This window comes from Coturnix japonica, chromosome 3, assembly GCF_054131305.1.
Source record: "Coturnix japonica strain WE chromosome 3, WE-NBRP24, whole genome shotgun sequence".
In the NCBI taxonomy this organism is placed as follows: Eukaryota; Metazoa; Chordata; class Aves; order Galliformes; family Phasianidae; genus Coturnix; species Coturnix japonica.
Window position 1 is genome coordinate 38110361 of NC_140665.1, and position 18531 is coordinate 38128891.

Consider the following 18531-nt stretch of genomic DNA (forward strand, 5'->3'; position numbering starts at 1 on the left):
TTGTTGCTTTTGTGTAGTCCATGTGGTTGCAAAAGAGGAAAGAACTGAGCTCAACTAACATATACAACCTTCCTGGCCATATTACTATGTACATTTATGTATGTTATATATTCTATGCATGTATTCATGTACTTCCTACCCCCAAAGGACTGAGCAATCCAGACTGCATGTAGTAGGAGGCCTAGAAACTGACTGGCATTGGATGTTGCATAGATGTAGAGACTGAGAGAAACGCTAGTAAGGAAATGCTAATTTTAGTCAACAATGATTTGATACTGCTTAATTTGTCTAATCCCATTAAAAAGAAATTTCTCTAGCAATTCTTTGTATAGTTAACACATGTTTCCTGCTTCTCCCAACTCTTATACCTTGACTTTTCATACATCTGTAACTTAAGTTTCTATCTGATAGATTTTTGTTATGTCTAAGTGTCTACTATGGCTAGAATATACTTAATGTCTCCTTTCAGTCACTGATAACTGTAGTGGTTTTAATGCAGATGTCTACCTTTGTTATTTTAATTTGCTTATTCACATATTAATTCTGTCCTTTTTAAAAGTTACCTTTTTTTCAAGTATTCAACAACTGTCCAACTGTGTTGGTTATACTATTCAGTGGAGATTTTACCAAAATGGTTTTATTGTATGTTTTCTTGCCTACTGTGGAGGAGAAGAACTAAGCACAATGGCAACAGTTATTTCTTCCTTTATGTATAAGTCACCGAAAGGAGTAAAATTACTTTGAGAATGGAAGAGCTTCTTTGTAGAGTTTGATTTTGATTGATATTTAAAGAATCGTTGTGTTGATCACATATTGTCTTAAATGTTGTTTGTTCTTTCTATAGAAGCATAGATTTCCAAAATATATGTGTTAATTACTCAGACTCAGTATCTCCTTTTGTTGTCATGTCTATAATTACTACATGTGGAAGATAGCTTGAACTGGGTTTCATGTGGTGTGTTTTTTTCTATTACATTCATATCTAATTTTCAAAGTGTTCATGTATTTGGTGAGGCTGAACTGGAGATCTATTAAACTTTCTTTTTGCCTTTATTTTTTGGAGGGTTGCTTGGTAGTTATGGTATTTAACAAGAATGTTGATTGCTGAGGTTCAGTCTTGTAGACTTTTTTCAGTAAAGGTTGAATTTCCTTCTCTGTTTCAAATGGAGAATTAGGAACTTATTTTTTACTGGGATGTTAATGATACTGCAACACAGTGGGAATACATAGTTACAGATGTATCTTACAGAGCAAACTGAATACTGGATAAACTTTACTCTCTCTTTTTTTCCTTTATATATATTATTTATAAGAAGCTAAACTGGGTTCTAAAATGTGGAACAAAAGATCTCCACAGAAAAACTGAAAAATCCCGAATTTGTATTTGATTCCTTGTGCGGTGGTTCACTTAATCTACAAGTCAACCTGTTTGGAGCAGGTTGTTTCAGAGCAGGAAAATGTTCAGTATGTTGTACTTTAAAAGCTGCTCTGGATAATCATTTCTGTATTTATACCTCAGTTACACAGTTTTCCATAAAGCTGCTTTTTTCCAGTTGACTCAGAATTTTTATGCTAATGTGTATTCTTTCATCAGTGTCTTTAGAAATGTCACTGAGGTTCTGTAGAGCTCAATGGAAACAATGCCAGCCTTGTTTAGCTTAAGTACAATATGCTACCATTGTAGTATTGTCCAGATTTTTACGTGCATATCAGAATGAGATGGAATTCAGTGCACCATGCAAACTAACGTTGGGTCATTGTTTGTTCAGGAACAATTAACTATCTCTAAAAAATTAGTTATGAATGCTGTAATGAACTTTTTGCTCTGGTGCCTGCTTAATAATAATTAGGTTTATTTGAGTTTATTTTAATAACCTTAATTTAATAATCTTCATTTTAATAATCTTAACAATTAAGACTCAACAGTACTCATTTGAGCTGTACACTGTCTGAGCAATGACTGTGATCTTGTTTAATGTCTTCATCAATGATCTGGACAAAGGGATTGAGTTCACCTTTTGGAGTCTGATGATGCTGAGCTGGGAGGAGTAGCTGATGCACTAGAATGCTGTGCTGCCATTCATTGAGACCTGGACAGACTGGAGAGCTTGGCAGAGAGGGATGTGATGAGATTCAACAAGGGCAAGTGCAGAGTCTTGCATCTGGGGAGGAATAACTGCATGCGTCAGTACAGATTTAGGTGCTGACCTGCTGGAGAGGAGCTCTGCAGAGAAGGACCTGGGGGTTCTGGTGGAAAACAGGATGGCCACGAGCCAGCAGTGTTCCCACATGGCCAAGAAGGTCAGTGGGGGATCCAGATTCTCATTAAAAAGAACGTGGCCAGAATATTGAGGGAGTGATCCTCCCCTTCTGCTTTGTTCTGGCAAAGCTACATCTGGAGCACTGAGTCCAGTTCAAAAAGAACTCTAGAGAGAGCCCAGTAGAGAGTCAAAAAAAGACAATTGAAGGCCTGGGGCATTTCCCATATGAGGAAAGAGAAGGCTGAGAACTGATTTCATCAACACTTACGAATATCTAATGGGCAGGAGTCAAATTAATGGGGCCAGGGTCTTTTTGGTGGTACCCAGTGACAGGACAAGGGGCAATGGGTGAAAATTGGAACAGAAGTTCTGCACAAACGTTCAAGAGAACTTCTTCACTGTGAAGGTGACAGAGCACTGGAGGAGGCTGTGGAGTCTCCTTCTCTGGCGATGGTCAAATCGTGCCTGGACGCTACTCAACCTACTATAGGGAACCTGATTTAGCAGGGGGGATGGACTGGGTGATCTTCTGAGGTCCCTTCCAAACTGTGTAATTCTATGATTATACGATTCTTAATATTAAAGTGCTGTTCCATGAAGGTGGCTTATAGTTGGTTTCGGTTTTGTGCTTTTTTTGTGGCTTTTAATTGCTCTTCTTACAAAACCAGTTGTCACTGTGCCTTAAGATGTTGCATTACTAATGTGTTACTAAATTTAAACTAACTTACTCTAGTTTCTTAAGTAGCTGGAAAGGAATTAGTTGATTCATTGCTTTATTTTCAGGTGATTTGATAGGTATGTCTGGCAAAATTCATGGCCTTCTGACAGCTGTAATGGTGACTGCTAATAAGGATCTGAAAGTAAATTACATTCTTGTACATACACAGCAGGAAAAGAACTATTCTCTTCTAAAATTCTACTTTAGCCATTCTGCATAGAACAGTCTCACCTCTTATGTGCATTTGGTTGTAGACTAGTTTATTCAAGTCCATTTGAAAAGATTATACACCTTTATCTAAAGTTGGATGGGGGAGAGAGGCAGGGGTTCTGTTAGGGAAATGGGGAAAGGTCATTTTTTTTAACCTGAGAAATGTGACTATAATGTGACCTTAATTTACTGCAAAGTCTAATAAATTGGTCTACTACTTCTTGCTATGGCTAATCCTGTTGGTTCTGCCAAACTCACCTTTAAGCCTGTAGAAACTCTTGTTACCTTATGCATGGATATATTTGCCTTTATTTAATTGTTTTACATTTTGAAATGCATATGAGTGTTTCTTTGTTTAAAAATGAGGAAAAGCCAGCTGAGCGTGGTCTGTAGAAAATCTGTTCAAATCACTCACTTCATCAATTACCCTAGGTAAATATCCTTTTTTTTAGTGCCATACATAATGGTGATGCTAATATCCAAAAACTTTTATAAGCAAATTATAATCTGTTGACAAATATGCAAATACAGAAGCAATTCACTTTAGAGATAAACGTTTCTCTAGGTTATAAAGAGAATAGAATTTGATAACGTTCTGAATTTGGGAAGAGTGGAGGGGTCTATTGTTCATTTTACTGATAAAGATAGGAAGCCTGAATTGAGAAGGAAAAGGAATTCAATCTCATTAGGATGTGTCAGAAGTGTAGTTTGTGTAATAATCTTATATGAGCATTCTAAGAGTCAGAAGCCTAGCAAAAGTGACTGTTCCTTGTGGAACTCTTGAATTTTGAAATAATTCTGTCATTTCTGCAATGTAAATGTGTTGCAGAAGAGAGAAATATGCACTGATACCAAGTAAAAATGCAGTTCCAGAAATGTGCAGTCTGTATGAATGAAATAGTTCGTTAGCTGAAGAGAAACTTTGTGCTAAATTGAGGCCAATAATAAAAAATTCAAAGGCAGTTTTTTTGGTTTTTTTTTTTTTTGCAGTGCTTAAAGTTCATAGCTACGTTTGTGCATGAACCGTTTGGATCTGTTAATTATACCCTCCTATCTCAACACTTTCATTTACATAACGAGCAGAACTTGATAAAACGAATGTAAAATTCAGTGTCTGAGCTATTGGATGAGGAATTATGTAATCTGAATTTCGAATATGGAAAAAAAAGGACCGATAAATGTGTGCCATTCCAGATAAATGAGGAATTTAATTCAGATTCCCCATGCCGCCTCTTAGTGAATCACATTTGTATTGTTCATATTTCCCAGCAATGTTACTTCATATTAATCTATTTAGATTGATGTTTAAAGGTAAGTTAGTGAAACTGTCAAATATGGGTGTTTATTTTCCCCCTCGAATCTTATGAGTTGTTCATAAAGTCACTAAGCTACACATCTTAGTGTAGCAGGCAGCTTTTCAGCACTACCTGTAAGCATTGTTCTTGTATACATGAACTAATCTTAAAAAGGTGAATGTTTTGATCCAGTGTGAGAAAGTATATGGGGCCCTGTGGGATGACATGATCAATTCTCATAAACATCAACAAAGCAAGAGGTCAAATTCCCTCAGTTACTGCTTAGTGACTTTGTACCTCTGAATCTACTCTGTAATACCTGTTTCCTTTGGACACTCGCACTTTCATTGATGATAATTTGGTAAAATAGAATTTTTATTTTTTTTTTTTGGAATTGATTTTTTTCTCTCTTACTCAAGCTATTGCATTATTTTCTGACTAACAGTGGCTTCCTACATTTCCATAACTCTTCTGAGTGCTCTGTCGGAATTAGAAACCTATTTTATGGAGTAGACAATCTCAGCTATTTAATAATTCTGCTTTGTTGTTGGTTTATCTTTTTACTGAGTAGTCAAACCAGCTTGATTTTTGGGTTTCCCTATAGTAGACCTATGAAAAATAGAAACGCCTCTTATTAACTGTTGGGGTGCGTTGACTTGTGAAACTCAAAACTTGCAATCTTCTTCTTTCCTTACTGAACAATTTATCTTTTCCCAGTACTTGACTCTTTATTCAAAAGAAGTACAGCCTCTGAACTTACTACCGGATTTCTACTTCCAAATGTGAAATACCCATCAAAATGTTAACGATTCTTGCTTACAAACTTCTCATTAAAGGCACTTTCTTCAGATACCTTAGGGGTCTCCGGGTCCAGTATTCATGATTTAATTCATAATAATAGAAAGCAATGATAAGCAGTATGTGAAAATGGCTTTACACACATCCCACAAATGGGGGGGGGATGTTAATGATATTATCTAGCTACTTGTAATTTTTCTATCATTGTATCTTTTTGTCTGCAGAAAGTTGTTACATGTTGAGAGTGAGAGCTTTCTTACTGTTACTTTTAGAATGAAACTGGATAGGATGTTTTTTAATAGCCTGTTTTTTTTTCTTTTTTCCTGGTTTTCCCTGTGCCTGCTGCTGCTCAGTGTTTTTCTAATGGACTTTCGATACTACTTCTTGCTCTGAAAGGAAACATGATAATATAAGACGTGATTAACTCTGGAAATAGGTAGAATGTTTTTTTTTCTTTAATTTTTTCAGGATAATGGAATACACGTCCATTATTTCTTAGAAGGTGATTTGCTTTTTTTCTCTGGTGTTTTACAACAGTTGTAGTGTGAACTTTTAACTACTGTATTTGGTAGGGTTTATGAGCAACCTGGAGGTAACAGGTTTGCTTTGAAATATATCACATGTAGTACATTCATTTCTTGATTATAATATGAATATTCTTCTCTGTAATCACCAGCTAGTCAGTTTACAAATGCAGAATTTTCCTTGGAGCATTATCCGAACATGTAAAATTGTCAAAAACTCATTGTTATGCAGCAGGTTATTCAGCAACTACTGACTTTGTTTTCATTATGCAAACGACTGTTCAGTACAAGGTAGTAGTCCTTTTCTTTGTGTTTGAATGATCAAAATGTGGTGTACAAGTCCTGTCTTTTTTTTATAAGCTTTGCCTCTGAAAGTGATTTGGTGCATTTGTTTCTTACCAACAGGATTATCATAGTGTTTAGCATACAGTATGATAGGGCTGGCATATGAGGGTCCTGTTGGATCAGGACCAAGAAACCTTCCCTCCTTTTGGGGGATTATGCAATTTAAATGAGAATACATGCCTTCAAACAGCGAGGGGTAATTCAGGAAAACATGAACATGTGACCATTTCTGAGCCTGCAGACATCATTGTTTTTATAAAGAATTCTGATGTTGTGCGGCTTGCTTGAGGAGACCATTGAAAATGACTTCTTTCTGATTTTGAGTGAAGCTTATTGCAGTGCAGTATTTCAGTTTTGTAACTGAAAGTTCTTCTAAAAGATGAATCATTTGTGCTCTAACCTGACCTCTCTTATGAAGTCATTTCTAGTGGCTGGGGCGAAATACATGCCATAGAAGCAGCTTTTTACTAATGTTTTGGAAGCTCTTTAAATACACTGGCTATGTAGAGTGTTATCCAAAATCTACCTGAATTATCTGCTGTCTGTTATTTCTTGTTTGTTGGATCTGTATCACTGTGTATTAAATAATCTTCATTCTAAATTAACAAATAAATAAACCTGATAGAAATAATCAGTATTACCAGTTTTTCTTAAGGATAAAGTTATTTACAAGGAAATTCTAATCACTATGAAATGTTGCAGGCAGAGAGATAAGTACGTCTTAATGCTTAAAGATATGGAAATATCTTGCAGTCATCTAGCCTGCTATACTTCTGTCCTAAGGAGATAATGTACGTAATGTAAAATATGTTCCAGATGTCATTTTAGTCTCCCTGTAGAAAATAGATTATTTAATGTTCAGTAAGCAGAGTTCTTTTTCTTTTTTTCCCTTTACTTTGACATGTAGATTCATGAATGGAAAGAATGAAAGGGAACAAAGACTCTTTGGTGATTTCTGTTTATTTAAAATTTGCGCTGATACAAGAACTTGTCTGCCATGTAGGTAGCTTCTATTTGCAGTTAACAAAAAGTTACACTGCCAAAAAAAAAGATGGATTCAGCTAACAATATTCCACAAGGAGTTTGGTGTTTGTGCTGTTTTTGTTCTTTATTCTTCCTTATGGGACAAGAAGTGATCGGTGCTGGTAGATGTACTTTCAACCCTTCCCTAAGAAAATTATAAGAATTTAATATTAAGACATTTTCTTTTAACTTTCTACTTTTGCGTTTCTCTTGCAGTAATTATGGTAACTGTAAGGAAAGACAAAACAACTAAAGAATGTGTAACAAATATTCACTACACAGCGTCTCAGATGTATTTCCTCTAGTGAAATGAAGAACTTCACATCTTTATTCTGTCTCTTATCTATGTCTGCATATTAATTGTGTCTGAAATATTCATAAGAGAAGTAACCATTTATACACTAGTAGTTATAGCTTTAATTGTAAATTTGGTATATTATAACATGAACCACTTTTTCATGAACTGTGCTCATAATTTGTTCATTTTATTATTTCCAAACCATTTTGCACAGCTGCAATTTGAATAAGCAGCTCAATTATAGTTAGTGTCATCCTTTAATATTCACTGTGCCTCATAGAAAACTTTGAAAGAAATGTTCTATTTAAAGACAATTATTCTTAAGTATCATGGCTTTCTAGAGACATTTGCATTAAAACAAATGCCTGAAGAGCTCATCTTCCTTTTTCATATTCCAATCTAGAGTAATAATTCTCCTGTGATACCATAGTCAACTTCATATGATATGAGATCACAGTTATGTGTGCCCAGAATTTTCTACCTTGGACACATCCTTGAAATCCAAGCATAGCCCTTATTTTGCTAATGACAATTGGGTAATTCTGATTTCAGAATCAACTTGGAATTTTGCTGCAGGTTTAAGAAATAAATACCATTGATATAATACGCTAAAAATATTTTCGTATGAATTTTCTTGTTTTGAAAAGCTGCTCTTTCTTTCCTATATTAGTTTTAGGAAGTAATACTTCGGATCAGCTTTGTTCAGTGGGTTATGTGGTTCAGAATTTGGGAAAATAGCAGGAGCTGAAAAACTACGTACATTTTTCCTTTGCATTGTTCCTTTTCATTAAACAGTGTTTTCTTGCAGACTTGCTCTGAATTCCTGTAAAGTATCCATTGTGTCACTGCTGCTCTGCTGTAGTGGCAAAAAAGAGAATGCTGTATTTCTCTGTATTTATTTGAAGAGTGGAAAACCAAGCAGACTCTGAGCACACGTGAAATGCTGCCTAGAATTATGTGAATACAAATTATATGTCTTATCTTCAGCTTTTTGTATTTTATTTCTTGTTACGCTCCTATTTTATCAAATTGCACTTCCCATTTTTTAAGATTAGTAGATCTTGAGAGTCATGATTTGTAGAATTGTCATCTTGATAAGTAGTAGAGATTAATGCTTTCATCCAAATTATGCATCCTTTTTAGGATGATAACATTACATAATAATAGGGGCAGGTTTCCAATTTCTTGATCAACAAAATGGTTACAGAAAGACTTCTTAAATAATTCATTTCCGTCTATCAAGGCTGACATGAGGCAGGGTTACCAAACAGCCTCCTTTTGACAGGATAGTGCAGTAGTACAGTTCTTATTCATTGCTCTGCTGCTGGCACAGGAGCGTCTGTGGGCATATATCCAGGTCCCCAGGAAACTTGGAAACATTCCATTTTAAAGAACTGTAACTGTGGCTAACAAACCAGCTGCTGTATTGAGCTCAGAAGGAAGTCTTTGTAGCAGTGTGGAAGGAACTTAAGTTATTTGCATAACATCCAGCAGCCTTAGTGGGAAGAGTTGGCAAGAGGACAACAGCAGAGTAGGCGGCATTGAGCTTTTTATCTTCTGAGTTATCTGTCAGTGATTCCATTCTTAAATCCTACAATGAGAAGAGAAAGATGTGAAGATCTTGATGGAAAGGATGGGGACAAATGAGTACTCGTGGTCTTACTGACAGCATTCTTTGTGGAAGTAATGGTTTATTACATTTATCAAACCATGTAAGCTTGTCTCAGATAGTATCCGTGTCATCTCTAGATCTTTGTGAGTTGCTCAATTCTTATTATGGAGAGAGAAAAACATTAAAAATAACAAGTACAGGATAATATGATGCTATCCATCAGCATAGGCCAGCTGTCAATCAAAACATGCTGTTATATTAAGTTTTGAGAATTTACAGAAATGGTCAGTGCCAAAACACATTTTATATTAAAAACAGGCATATTTTGTCTATTAGGCCAACTTTTTTTTTTTTTTTTAAGGTTTTCTAGTATACCTTAAACAAATTTTAGTGTTTGAAGGCATGATAAAATTTTCAATAAAATGCCAATCAAGAGTTCTAAAATAGGCATTTCTTCTTGCCAACTTTGCACGGTAAAGAATAATAATACTTTTTATTTTTAAATGTTACCTTCTGCAAAATAGCTTTAATTAAAATGATCAGGCCATACTACACAAAGTATTAAAGGCCACGCTACCAGAAAAGTTTGTCATGCTTTCACATTGCCTCTGGGTTCTTTTCTGCTATGTACAAATAGAGCAGTTTGTGAGACTAAGCGGTAAATCACATTATGGATTTGGATTTAAAGCAGCTAGGGTTGCAGTTTGTTACTACCTCTTTTTGCCTTCCACCACTTCATATCCCATTTAATTTTGACCTACAGTTGCATTCCTGGCCCAATTATCTACTTTTTCACAAATGCATATGATGGAAAACAGTTAATATGAGATAAGAAAATAATGGAGTTTTTGTAGGGTGAATGGTATTGGTCTTACATGTGTTTTCCCCATTTTGTAAGAGCTTGTTTTTGATTAAAAAATAAAATAACTTCACTATGAATGGTTCTGTGTAGGAAAAGACAAGAAGTGTAGAAGATGTAATTCTCCATAATTAAAAAAATTAATCTTCAGTAAGCAGCTAAATATTCTTCCTGATATGAGAAATCGCCCTATATTTATTCTCAGTATTTCTTTTTCTTGCATAATTAGAGAGATGACTCTGGAATAGCTTAGTCTTCTTTCATAGTTTTTATTTGGTAAAGAAGACTTGAAGTGAAAACTTCACTGTTCATATAAAGAAAATGTCCAATAAATGTTTTGTTTAAAAAAAAGAATGCTGTCAGCTGTTCATGTTGATGTGAGTCCCATGGAAGTTTTAATGCATCTCACCACTACAATATTACTTGTGCCACAGAAATGTTAAGAATATTGGTTGGTACTTTTCTTTTTATCTTTTTATCGTATTTTCATAAGTCTGAATTTAAAAATTCTACCTACTTTTTTTCTGAATGATTGTTTTTCCAAACAAGTTAATTTATAGAATTTTTGGAGTCCTGTAAGGAGCCCCAAATTTTATTCTGCTTGACATAATCAGCCATCAAACAAGAGTTTTGAGGAATTTGTATGTAGTTCAAGTTGCAATATGTAAACATATTGTATTAATGATGCTATTGTAACTCTAGCTTGTGGTTGGTAGTGTAAGTAAGTGGAGAATTCATATTTCAGTCTAATTTGACCTGACTTTCTTGAACTCTCATAAAGGCATGTATGTTTGTTTGTCTGTTTTGATGTGATGGGTTAAAGTATGTGCTCTTCTTGTGAATGAAGAAATGCCAAATTTGTAAGTAATTTAAAACTTATCAATAGGGCTGCTCTCCCGTCTTATTTATGGAAGACAGCAGATGTGTTCTCTAGCATAGTAACTACATTAACAATGTACGTTTCCAGCTAGAGGAATGTAATGTAACAAACAAAGCTGTTTTGCACACTAAGTAAAGGAACATAAAGAGATCTCTTTGGAGAGGGGAAAAAATACTTTTATTCACTGAGTTATTGTTGGAAGTTTACTAATCCTTAAAATGCTCTTTTAAATGGATAATTTTGATTTGTCTGTGGTCCTATCTGTTTTCATATATAATTTGCTTACGTTTTTACCACTCTTGCCTCAGTAACTCCTGTATTAATCAGTCTCAGGCAAACATTAAAGGATGTCTTAGAGATGACTGTGCTTTCGTGTTATGTAAAAAACAGTAAAGAATAGGCATCTATTGTTAATGTCAGTATTGAGGAGGGGGGTAGGGGAGAGACAGAATTGTACATAGCTGAACCTAGTCATCTGGCTATTCAGTGTACATGAAGTGGTTGGCCAGTGAATAGGTGTGCAGGTCCAAAATACTCACATCCTGTGGGGATCTTACAGGAAACTGGAATTTTTGCATTTATTGTGTTTTAGGAGGCAGAGAATATAAAACCACAAGAAGCAAGTCTCATTAAATGTTTCAATTTCATGGGGAGAATTGTATATATACAAACAACACTAAAAGCTTACCATTGTTGACTATAAACATTTTAATATGCTTTGTTTCCATTTTTTTTATAAACAGATAAAAGACGTTTGACTGGATTAATATTGAACTGAATGCATCTGAACGGAAGGAAAAGTTTTAAGATTGCTCTCCTGGCAGAAGTTGGACAAAAATGGGACACTGAGGCTTCTGCTGACTCTTCTGGGGAGACTGTAACTGTGTATTTACTTTGGGGTTTACTGGCCCATAAAAAGCAATGTAATAATAAAACTTAACAGTACATTTATGTAACTCTAGTGGTTCCCCTCCCACTGACTGGACATGAGTGATCAAAGGTCTTTGCAAGAAGATAAGCACAAAATCAGCAGATCTTCCTCGAAGTTCAGGGAGTCTTCAAGAAGCATGCAGTCTGATGATTATTTTGCTAGAAAACTTAAAGCTTTGAATGGTGGCATGGGTCCTCCTGTTCCTTCAAATGCATCTAGCAAGTCTGAAAGTAGTCAATCAAATGGTACACCAGCTGTGCCTAAAATGGGTGTTCGAGCAAGGGTATCTGAATGGCCCCCTAAAAAGGATTGCTCTAAAGAGCTGAGTAAAGCTGCTTGGGAAAATAGACCACCAGCTAGTTATGAAAGCGTTGGATCGGTACATCCAAGTGGACAAAATGACCAAGATGAAGGGCAGCAAGAAGAGCTGGAACTGGAATTTGCAGAGGGAAAATACTCTATTGGGGATCTTTTTGTTCATTCCCCTCAAAGGGGACTTCATCCCATAAGGCAGAGAAGCAACAGCGATGTGACAATAAGCGATATTGATAATGAAGATGTTTTAGACCAGAATGCTGTTAACCCAAATACTGGAGCAGCACTTCATAGAGAATATGGCAGTACTTCTTCAATTGACAGGCAAGGATTGTCTGGGGAAAATTTTTTTGCAATGCTAAGGGGGTATAGAGTGGAAAATTTTGAACATAAAACTCTTGCTCCTTTTGGATTTCCTGAGTTTTTCCACTGTGATCCTTCAGTTTCTCCAAGTCTACATGCTGCTGCACAGATTTCCAGGGGAGAATTTGTCAGGATTTCTGGCTTGGATTATATGGATAGTGCCCTGCTTATTGGTCGAGACAGGGAGAAGTCTTTCAAGAGGAGACTAAAATCAGAATCGGTAGAAACGTCTCTGTTTAGGAAATTACGAACAGTTAAAAGTGAACACGAAACTTTTAAGTTTTCTTCTGATCTGGATGATAGACTTGACAGAAATGTTCGCTCTTGGAACTGTCAGAAGTGTTTTGCACATTACGATGTTCAGAGCATTTTGTTTAACATAAATGAAGCAATGGCTACCAGAGTAAATGTGGGAAAAAGGAAAAATATAACCACTGGGGCTTCTGCTGCATCACAAACTCAGATGCCAGCAGGACAAACGGGAAACTGTGAATCACCTTTGGGAAGCAAAGAAGATCTCAATTCAAAAGAGAATTTAGATGCTGATGAGGGTGATGGGAAAAGTAATGACTTAGTGTTAAGTTGTCCTTACTTCAGGAATGAAACTGGAGGGGAAGGAGACAGACGGATTGCACTTTCTAGGGCAAATTCAGCATCTTTTTCTTCAGGTGAAAGTTGTTCTTTTGAGTCTTCTCTGAGTTCCCATTGCACAAATGCTGGTGTTTCAGTGCTAGAAGTACCAAGAGAAAACCAGTCAATTCACAGAGAGAAAGTGAAGCGTTACATCATAGAACACATTGATCTTGGAGCATATTATTACCGCAAGTTCTTCTATGGAAAAGGTAAGTTATTCTAATGCATGCCTGTCTCAAATTGGTTGCGTTAGATTTTATTTGCTTAGGAAAAATAGGAAATTCTTCTCTATGGCAAAACCTAAGTATTACTCTTGAAACGTGTTATTAAAATTAAGCCTCTTAATATTTCCCTTTGGGGAAGCAAGAGTCCAGTGGATTGTGTATAATGATAAGCAGTACTTGCCTGAATTCACTACTTGTTGGATCACTTAATTTGGTAGATGAACTTCTCTGTTTCTGACTTTCTTGGAGGGTAGGATAAAAAAAGATCAGTTTTATACCCAGAAAATTATCCATGGTAATACCAATACTCAGAATTGGCTGTTATTTCCTAAAAGTTGTTTCCAAAAGGAAACATTTTGTTATCAAAGCTCATGACTGCCTTCTAGATTAGAAACTGTTGTCTTGTGTCACTGGGCTGTTTCATACTCTTTAAATACAAAGCTGTTGACAGTATTTCATTTTTGAGCCTTAAGATTGTTTTGTGCTTTCTCCTCTCTTTTTACTTTTTTGGGTATCTTCAAACTGCAAAGTGGCAGGATACTCTTCTCTGTAGGGTAACTAACTTGGCTTGAATTGTTATTCAGACAAGAGATCTACACTCTGATCTACTTTGTCTCTCTGTATTCAACACTGTCTTGCTCTGTGTGTTTTAATCCCTGTTTTTGTGAGGGGGAGAAACCCAATGATCCTCTCTGGCCTATCTGTATTATGAGTTCCTGCTTAATCTTTTTATTGCTATTAAAAGAACAAAAGAATAAAATAAACCAAAAAGAAAGAAAAAAAACAAAAACCCACACATACAAAACACCAAAAATGCAAAAACAAAAAAAAAACCCAAACACTTTTGTCCTTAAAAGATTGTTTGTTACTGCCTGAGTCTTCCTGAAATCATACTTCCTTTGCCTTCTAACTGTATTTGAACAGCAGGAAATAAGCTCTATTCTGTACTTTCTATACTCTCCTTCCTGTACTCCTTACTCCTGTGACCCTTCATGAGGGACTCAAAAGAAAGTCCAGAAAAATTTAATGACATGGTGGAAACCTGGAACATACAGGCTGTAAAAATGGTGTATTTAAAAAGAAAAGGGAGAAATCTAGAACTGTTATGTAGGAGAACAAAAAAGGTATATACTTAAGCAAAGTAAACTCAAATATTCAAAATGGCCCCTGTGTTAGGCAGGTTGCAATGGACAAAAAAGTGCTGAGGGAGTTAGGGTGGAAGATAATGAAGGAAAACTTGTGAGAGTAGTGTGTGTTTTTTGAGTCAGAAGAGAGAATTGGCATAGACAGAAATAATTGTCAACGGAGAATTTTGTGGCAGGATGGGAAGAAAGAAAAAAAAGACAAGGACTAAGCCAAATAAAAGATGACTTGTTTGTGAAATGCTTTTGCAGTGGAGGTGTTAGAGGTTCCAAAGAGCTGAGTGTTTTTTGGAGTTGTTTTTGTTTTGTTTCTTTTTTTTGCAATGAAAGACAGTGTTGGAAGGAGAAAATACAGAGAGAAAGCGCTTTAATAAGGTACTTGAAATTGCACTTGGAAGCTGATGCATGTGCAGTTAGTTTTGATGACCTAATGTTCTGATGTTAAATAATCTCTTGACTAAAAATAGTGTATTTATGTTAGTGTAGTACTGAAAACTTAAATAGTATCTGAGAGTTGTACCCCATATTGTATATTACTGGTGAATGTTAATTGTTAATGTCCTTGTTACTACATGTTTTGTGGGTAATGCTCTTCAAAAGTAAATACTGCGATGCATTTAGTACTCAGGAAGGAACTGTTATAGTTTCACCTTTATAATCTATGCCATGCCCTCTTCCATGTTAAGTTTCTATGGAACAGTAACAGAAGCTATACAAGAGAAATCTTGATGAAATGAAAAATATAGCAAACAATAGTTACTTGTGTATAGAGACATATGTAATGCTACTGTTTTCTTTGCCTTCAACAACATATCTGTTATAGAGAAACAACTTTCTGCATATTTGATTTAGTTCACAGTTTTATAATTGGCACTTGTCAGCATACAATTTTTATTTCTGTTTTAAGATGCATGGAAGAAACACCCGGGCATGTGTAGCACTAATTATTCCTTTGCCTTTCAAGAAATGAAAGATTTGGAATTCAGTCTTTTGATATGAGCTGTAGTTGTATATTGCATATTTATAAGCATTGTAACTATTGTTAAGTTCAAATCCAACAAGGCTGATGTAAAATATGTTAATGTTTCTGAAAAATACCTTCTTAGTTTCCAGCTAAGGTAATCAAAAGCTGGGACATCTTATTTTATCTAGCAGTTTTGATTTATTATGTCCTTCAGAGAACTACATGCTTGTGTGATTGACTGGATGAGACGGGGGGGGGGGGGGGGAATTGTGTTGGTTGATATATTTTTTAAGGATAATTGAAGCATGCTGTTATTGTCATTGAGCGGTTCTTTTGTGTGATTATCCTCATAATATCTCAGGACTTATTACTATGTCTTTTGTGGGATGCTTGCTAAAATTTTCACAATTGCTGGATTTATGTGTTGATATCAAAGAGGGAAAAAAACATCCTAAAAGAAATGCCGAGGCTTAGCAAGCTTTTGGTGTTAACTCAGACTTCTATAAGTAAGAATTCCTTCATGTAAGAAGGAATGTTGACATCTGTTCCTCAAAATGACAGATAAAGAGTATTTACTGTCTCTCTTCAAACAGCTAAAAAAACCCAGCATTTTCCTCTTTCATTTCTAGGTGATACTTCTAAGGCAACGTAAATAAATTTAATGACCTTAATGAGTTTGTAGCTTGAGATTAAAATACTAAGAAACAAAACAACAACTTAGAGTTTAAAATGTTGTCTCTAAATCTTGGAATATTTACATTCATAACATTTTAAATATTTTATCTGTTATCCACTAACATTTTGTACAACATATCTGCCAAGCTTGCATTTTTGCACAGTAATATAGCTGCCAAGGTGCCTGGTAAAACTGTGGAATACAATTTTCTCTACTTCCAAACAGAGAGCTATAGAAACTGTAACTAAGTTTACCCCTTGTCAGAGCCTGAGTATGCAGCTGTGGGGAGTTATGTTGTTCAGTGTTTGATCTATGAATTTCACTCTCTCATGCACATGCAAATTAATATTTTTATGGTCTGTACAATCTTGTTCCATTGATTTGCTAAGTTTACTAACTGAAGTTCACTTAACACTATGAAGTATGAGCTATAATTAATCCATGTAGGTAGAACATCCAGGGTGGAGAAGGTGGGAAGAGTGTAGCTGGTGAGCATGGAAGAATAGGTTTGTGTCTGTGCTCCTTTGATCCCAGGAGTTTCTTGAGGAAAAAAATAAAGGTTTATGTCTATAACGTGGTGTTATTCATTTTTTTTCCCAGTGAGAGATGGACTGTAACCACCAGTATACTTTATAGACAGATCTTTGGAAGATGACTGGAAATGTAATTGAAAATTGGTTCGACAAATAAGTCTGTCATTTACATAATTAGAGATAACTTTATCTTTTTGTATCCCTTCCAAACATGGGATCTCTGGGATTACTTTCCAGTAAAAGAAATTTGGTGAAAACTTTCTTATTCATTGATCAAACTAGTTAAATCGAGGTATTCTTAAAATAACAAATTAATCTATTACATTGTTACTATTTAAAACCTAGAGTTATAGCATAAACTGATTCGGAGGAAAATTCCAAAGGTCATCAGTCCAATTCCCTATTTAAAGCCACCTTTATAAGTATTTTTTGAGCAACCTGTTCAGAACCTTGTCTCTCTAGATTCATTCTATTTCCAAAAATAGAGATTTCGCAAACTCTCCTTGCAGCTTGCTCCTTGGCTTGATTCTCCTCTATGGGGAGCGGCATCTTGTAACAAGTGGAATCTTGTACTTCTTTCCTTAGCTTGGAGGAGAGTCTGGTTCTCCCTTTACTGTTACTCTCCTTCAGGTAGGGGTGAGACAGTTGTTCTCCTTAGCTTGTCTTAGGGCTGCAAAAACTCACCTCCTTCAACTGCTCTTCTGTTATATGTTTCAACTCCCTGTTGTCTTCAGAGTTTTCTTGCTAATTATCTGCTGTACTTGTATCCAGTTTTGGACAGAGGGTGACAGCATGGCATGTATGGTCTCAAAAATGCCAAGTGAAGAGGAATAATCTTTCTCTTGACCTGCTGGAATACTTTGGCTGGCACAGCCCAGATTGTGCTTAGCCTTTGTTTCTGCCAGGATGTTCTGCTGACTGCTGTACTACGTAGTGCTCACCTGGGCCCCATGTCCTTTTCCAAAGAGCTGCTCCTGAAATAGTTTGTTGCAAACCCATGCCCTTTCATGAGCTTTCTTTGTCTGAAATGCAGGTCTGTGTCAGTTTTCATGTTCTTAGACTGCTGAGGTCCCTCAGAAATGCAGCTATAACCTCCAATGCACGAACACTTTCCCTTGAATTTGGACTTGTATGTGAAATTCCATCCCATCTTTTGAATGTTTAAAAAATGGTATTGAACAGTAACAGCTCCACTATCAACTTCTGATACAAGTCTTTTAGCAGCTGGCCACTAAATGGAATTTATATTGCTTATCAGAATCATTTTAGGCCAGCTGTCCAGTCAGATTGTCTACTTTGTAATTTCTTTGTACAAAGAAAGTCTTCTCAGTTTACTTAGACAGATATTATGGAAAAGTATCAAAAGCATTGCTAAAATGCGTATTGCTGACATTCATTGCTGCATCTTCATCCACAAAACCAGTTATGTCATTGTAGAAAGCAGTTGGTGTGGTGATGCGTTATTTACATTTAGTAAATCTATGCAGGCTGTTCCCAAGCATCTTTTATTGGCTTCCATTGTAATTTTTTCTTTAATCTGGCTGGGGCTGAAGACTTGTGGGGCTTCCTTATAGTTTCCCAGATTGACTTTTGTGGGTACAGCCACTCACTATGATATTTCAGAGGTGTTAGTGGCCTTACAGTGACATTGGCCAGTTTCCTCAGTATTTATCCTGTCTGGAGTTGGGTATGTCCAGTCTTCTTAAATAGTGTCTATCTTGATCTTCCTCTGTCTGGCACAGGCAAACCCCTACTTGGCCAGAACCATTTAGCTCAATGACAAATTTAACCTTTCACAAAGACTGAAGAGTTACTAGTATGAATTTGCACTTGTCAAAACTGAATTGCTGAATGTACAGTTTTAAGCAAGAGTAAGAATAAACTGAAGGAACCTATGTGGTACGTTACTTGTCTGGGGACTACTAAC

General features: G+C 35.8%; 1 protein-coding gene across 14 annotated transcripts in view; it reads left to right on the forward strand.

The window, feature by feature from the left end:
- The window catches only part of SIPA1L2 (signal induced proliferation associated 1 like 2), a 123879-nt gene that overhangs the window by 34320 nt on the left and 71028 nt on the right, over positions 1-18531 (forward strand). For all 14 annotated transcript variants that reach the window (XR_014943916.1, XR_014943917.1, XM_085541305.1 and 11 more), the window contains one exon: positions 11567-13274. Coding sequence is in view for 12 of the 14 variants with exons in the window: in XM_085541305.1 (XP_085397431.1) it covers positions 11810-13274 (1465 nt within the window). In the remaining 2 variants the exon portion in view is untranslated. The remainder of the gene's footprint in view (positions 1-11566; positions 13275-18531) is intronic.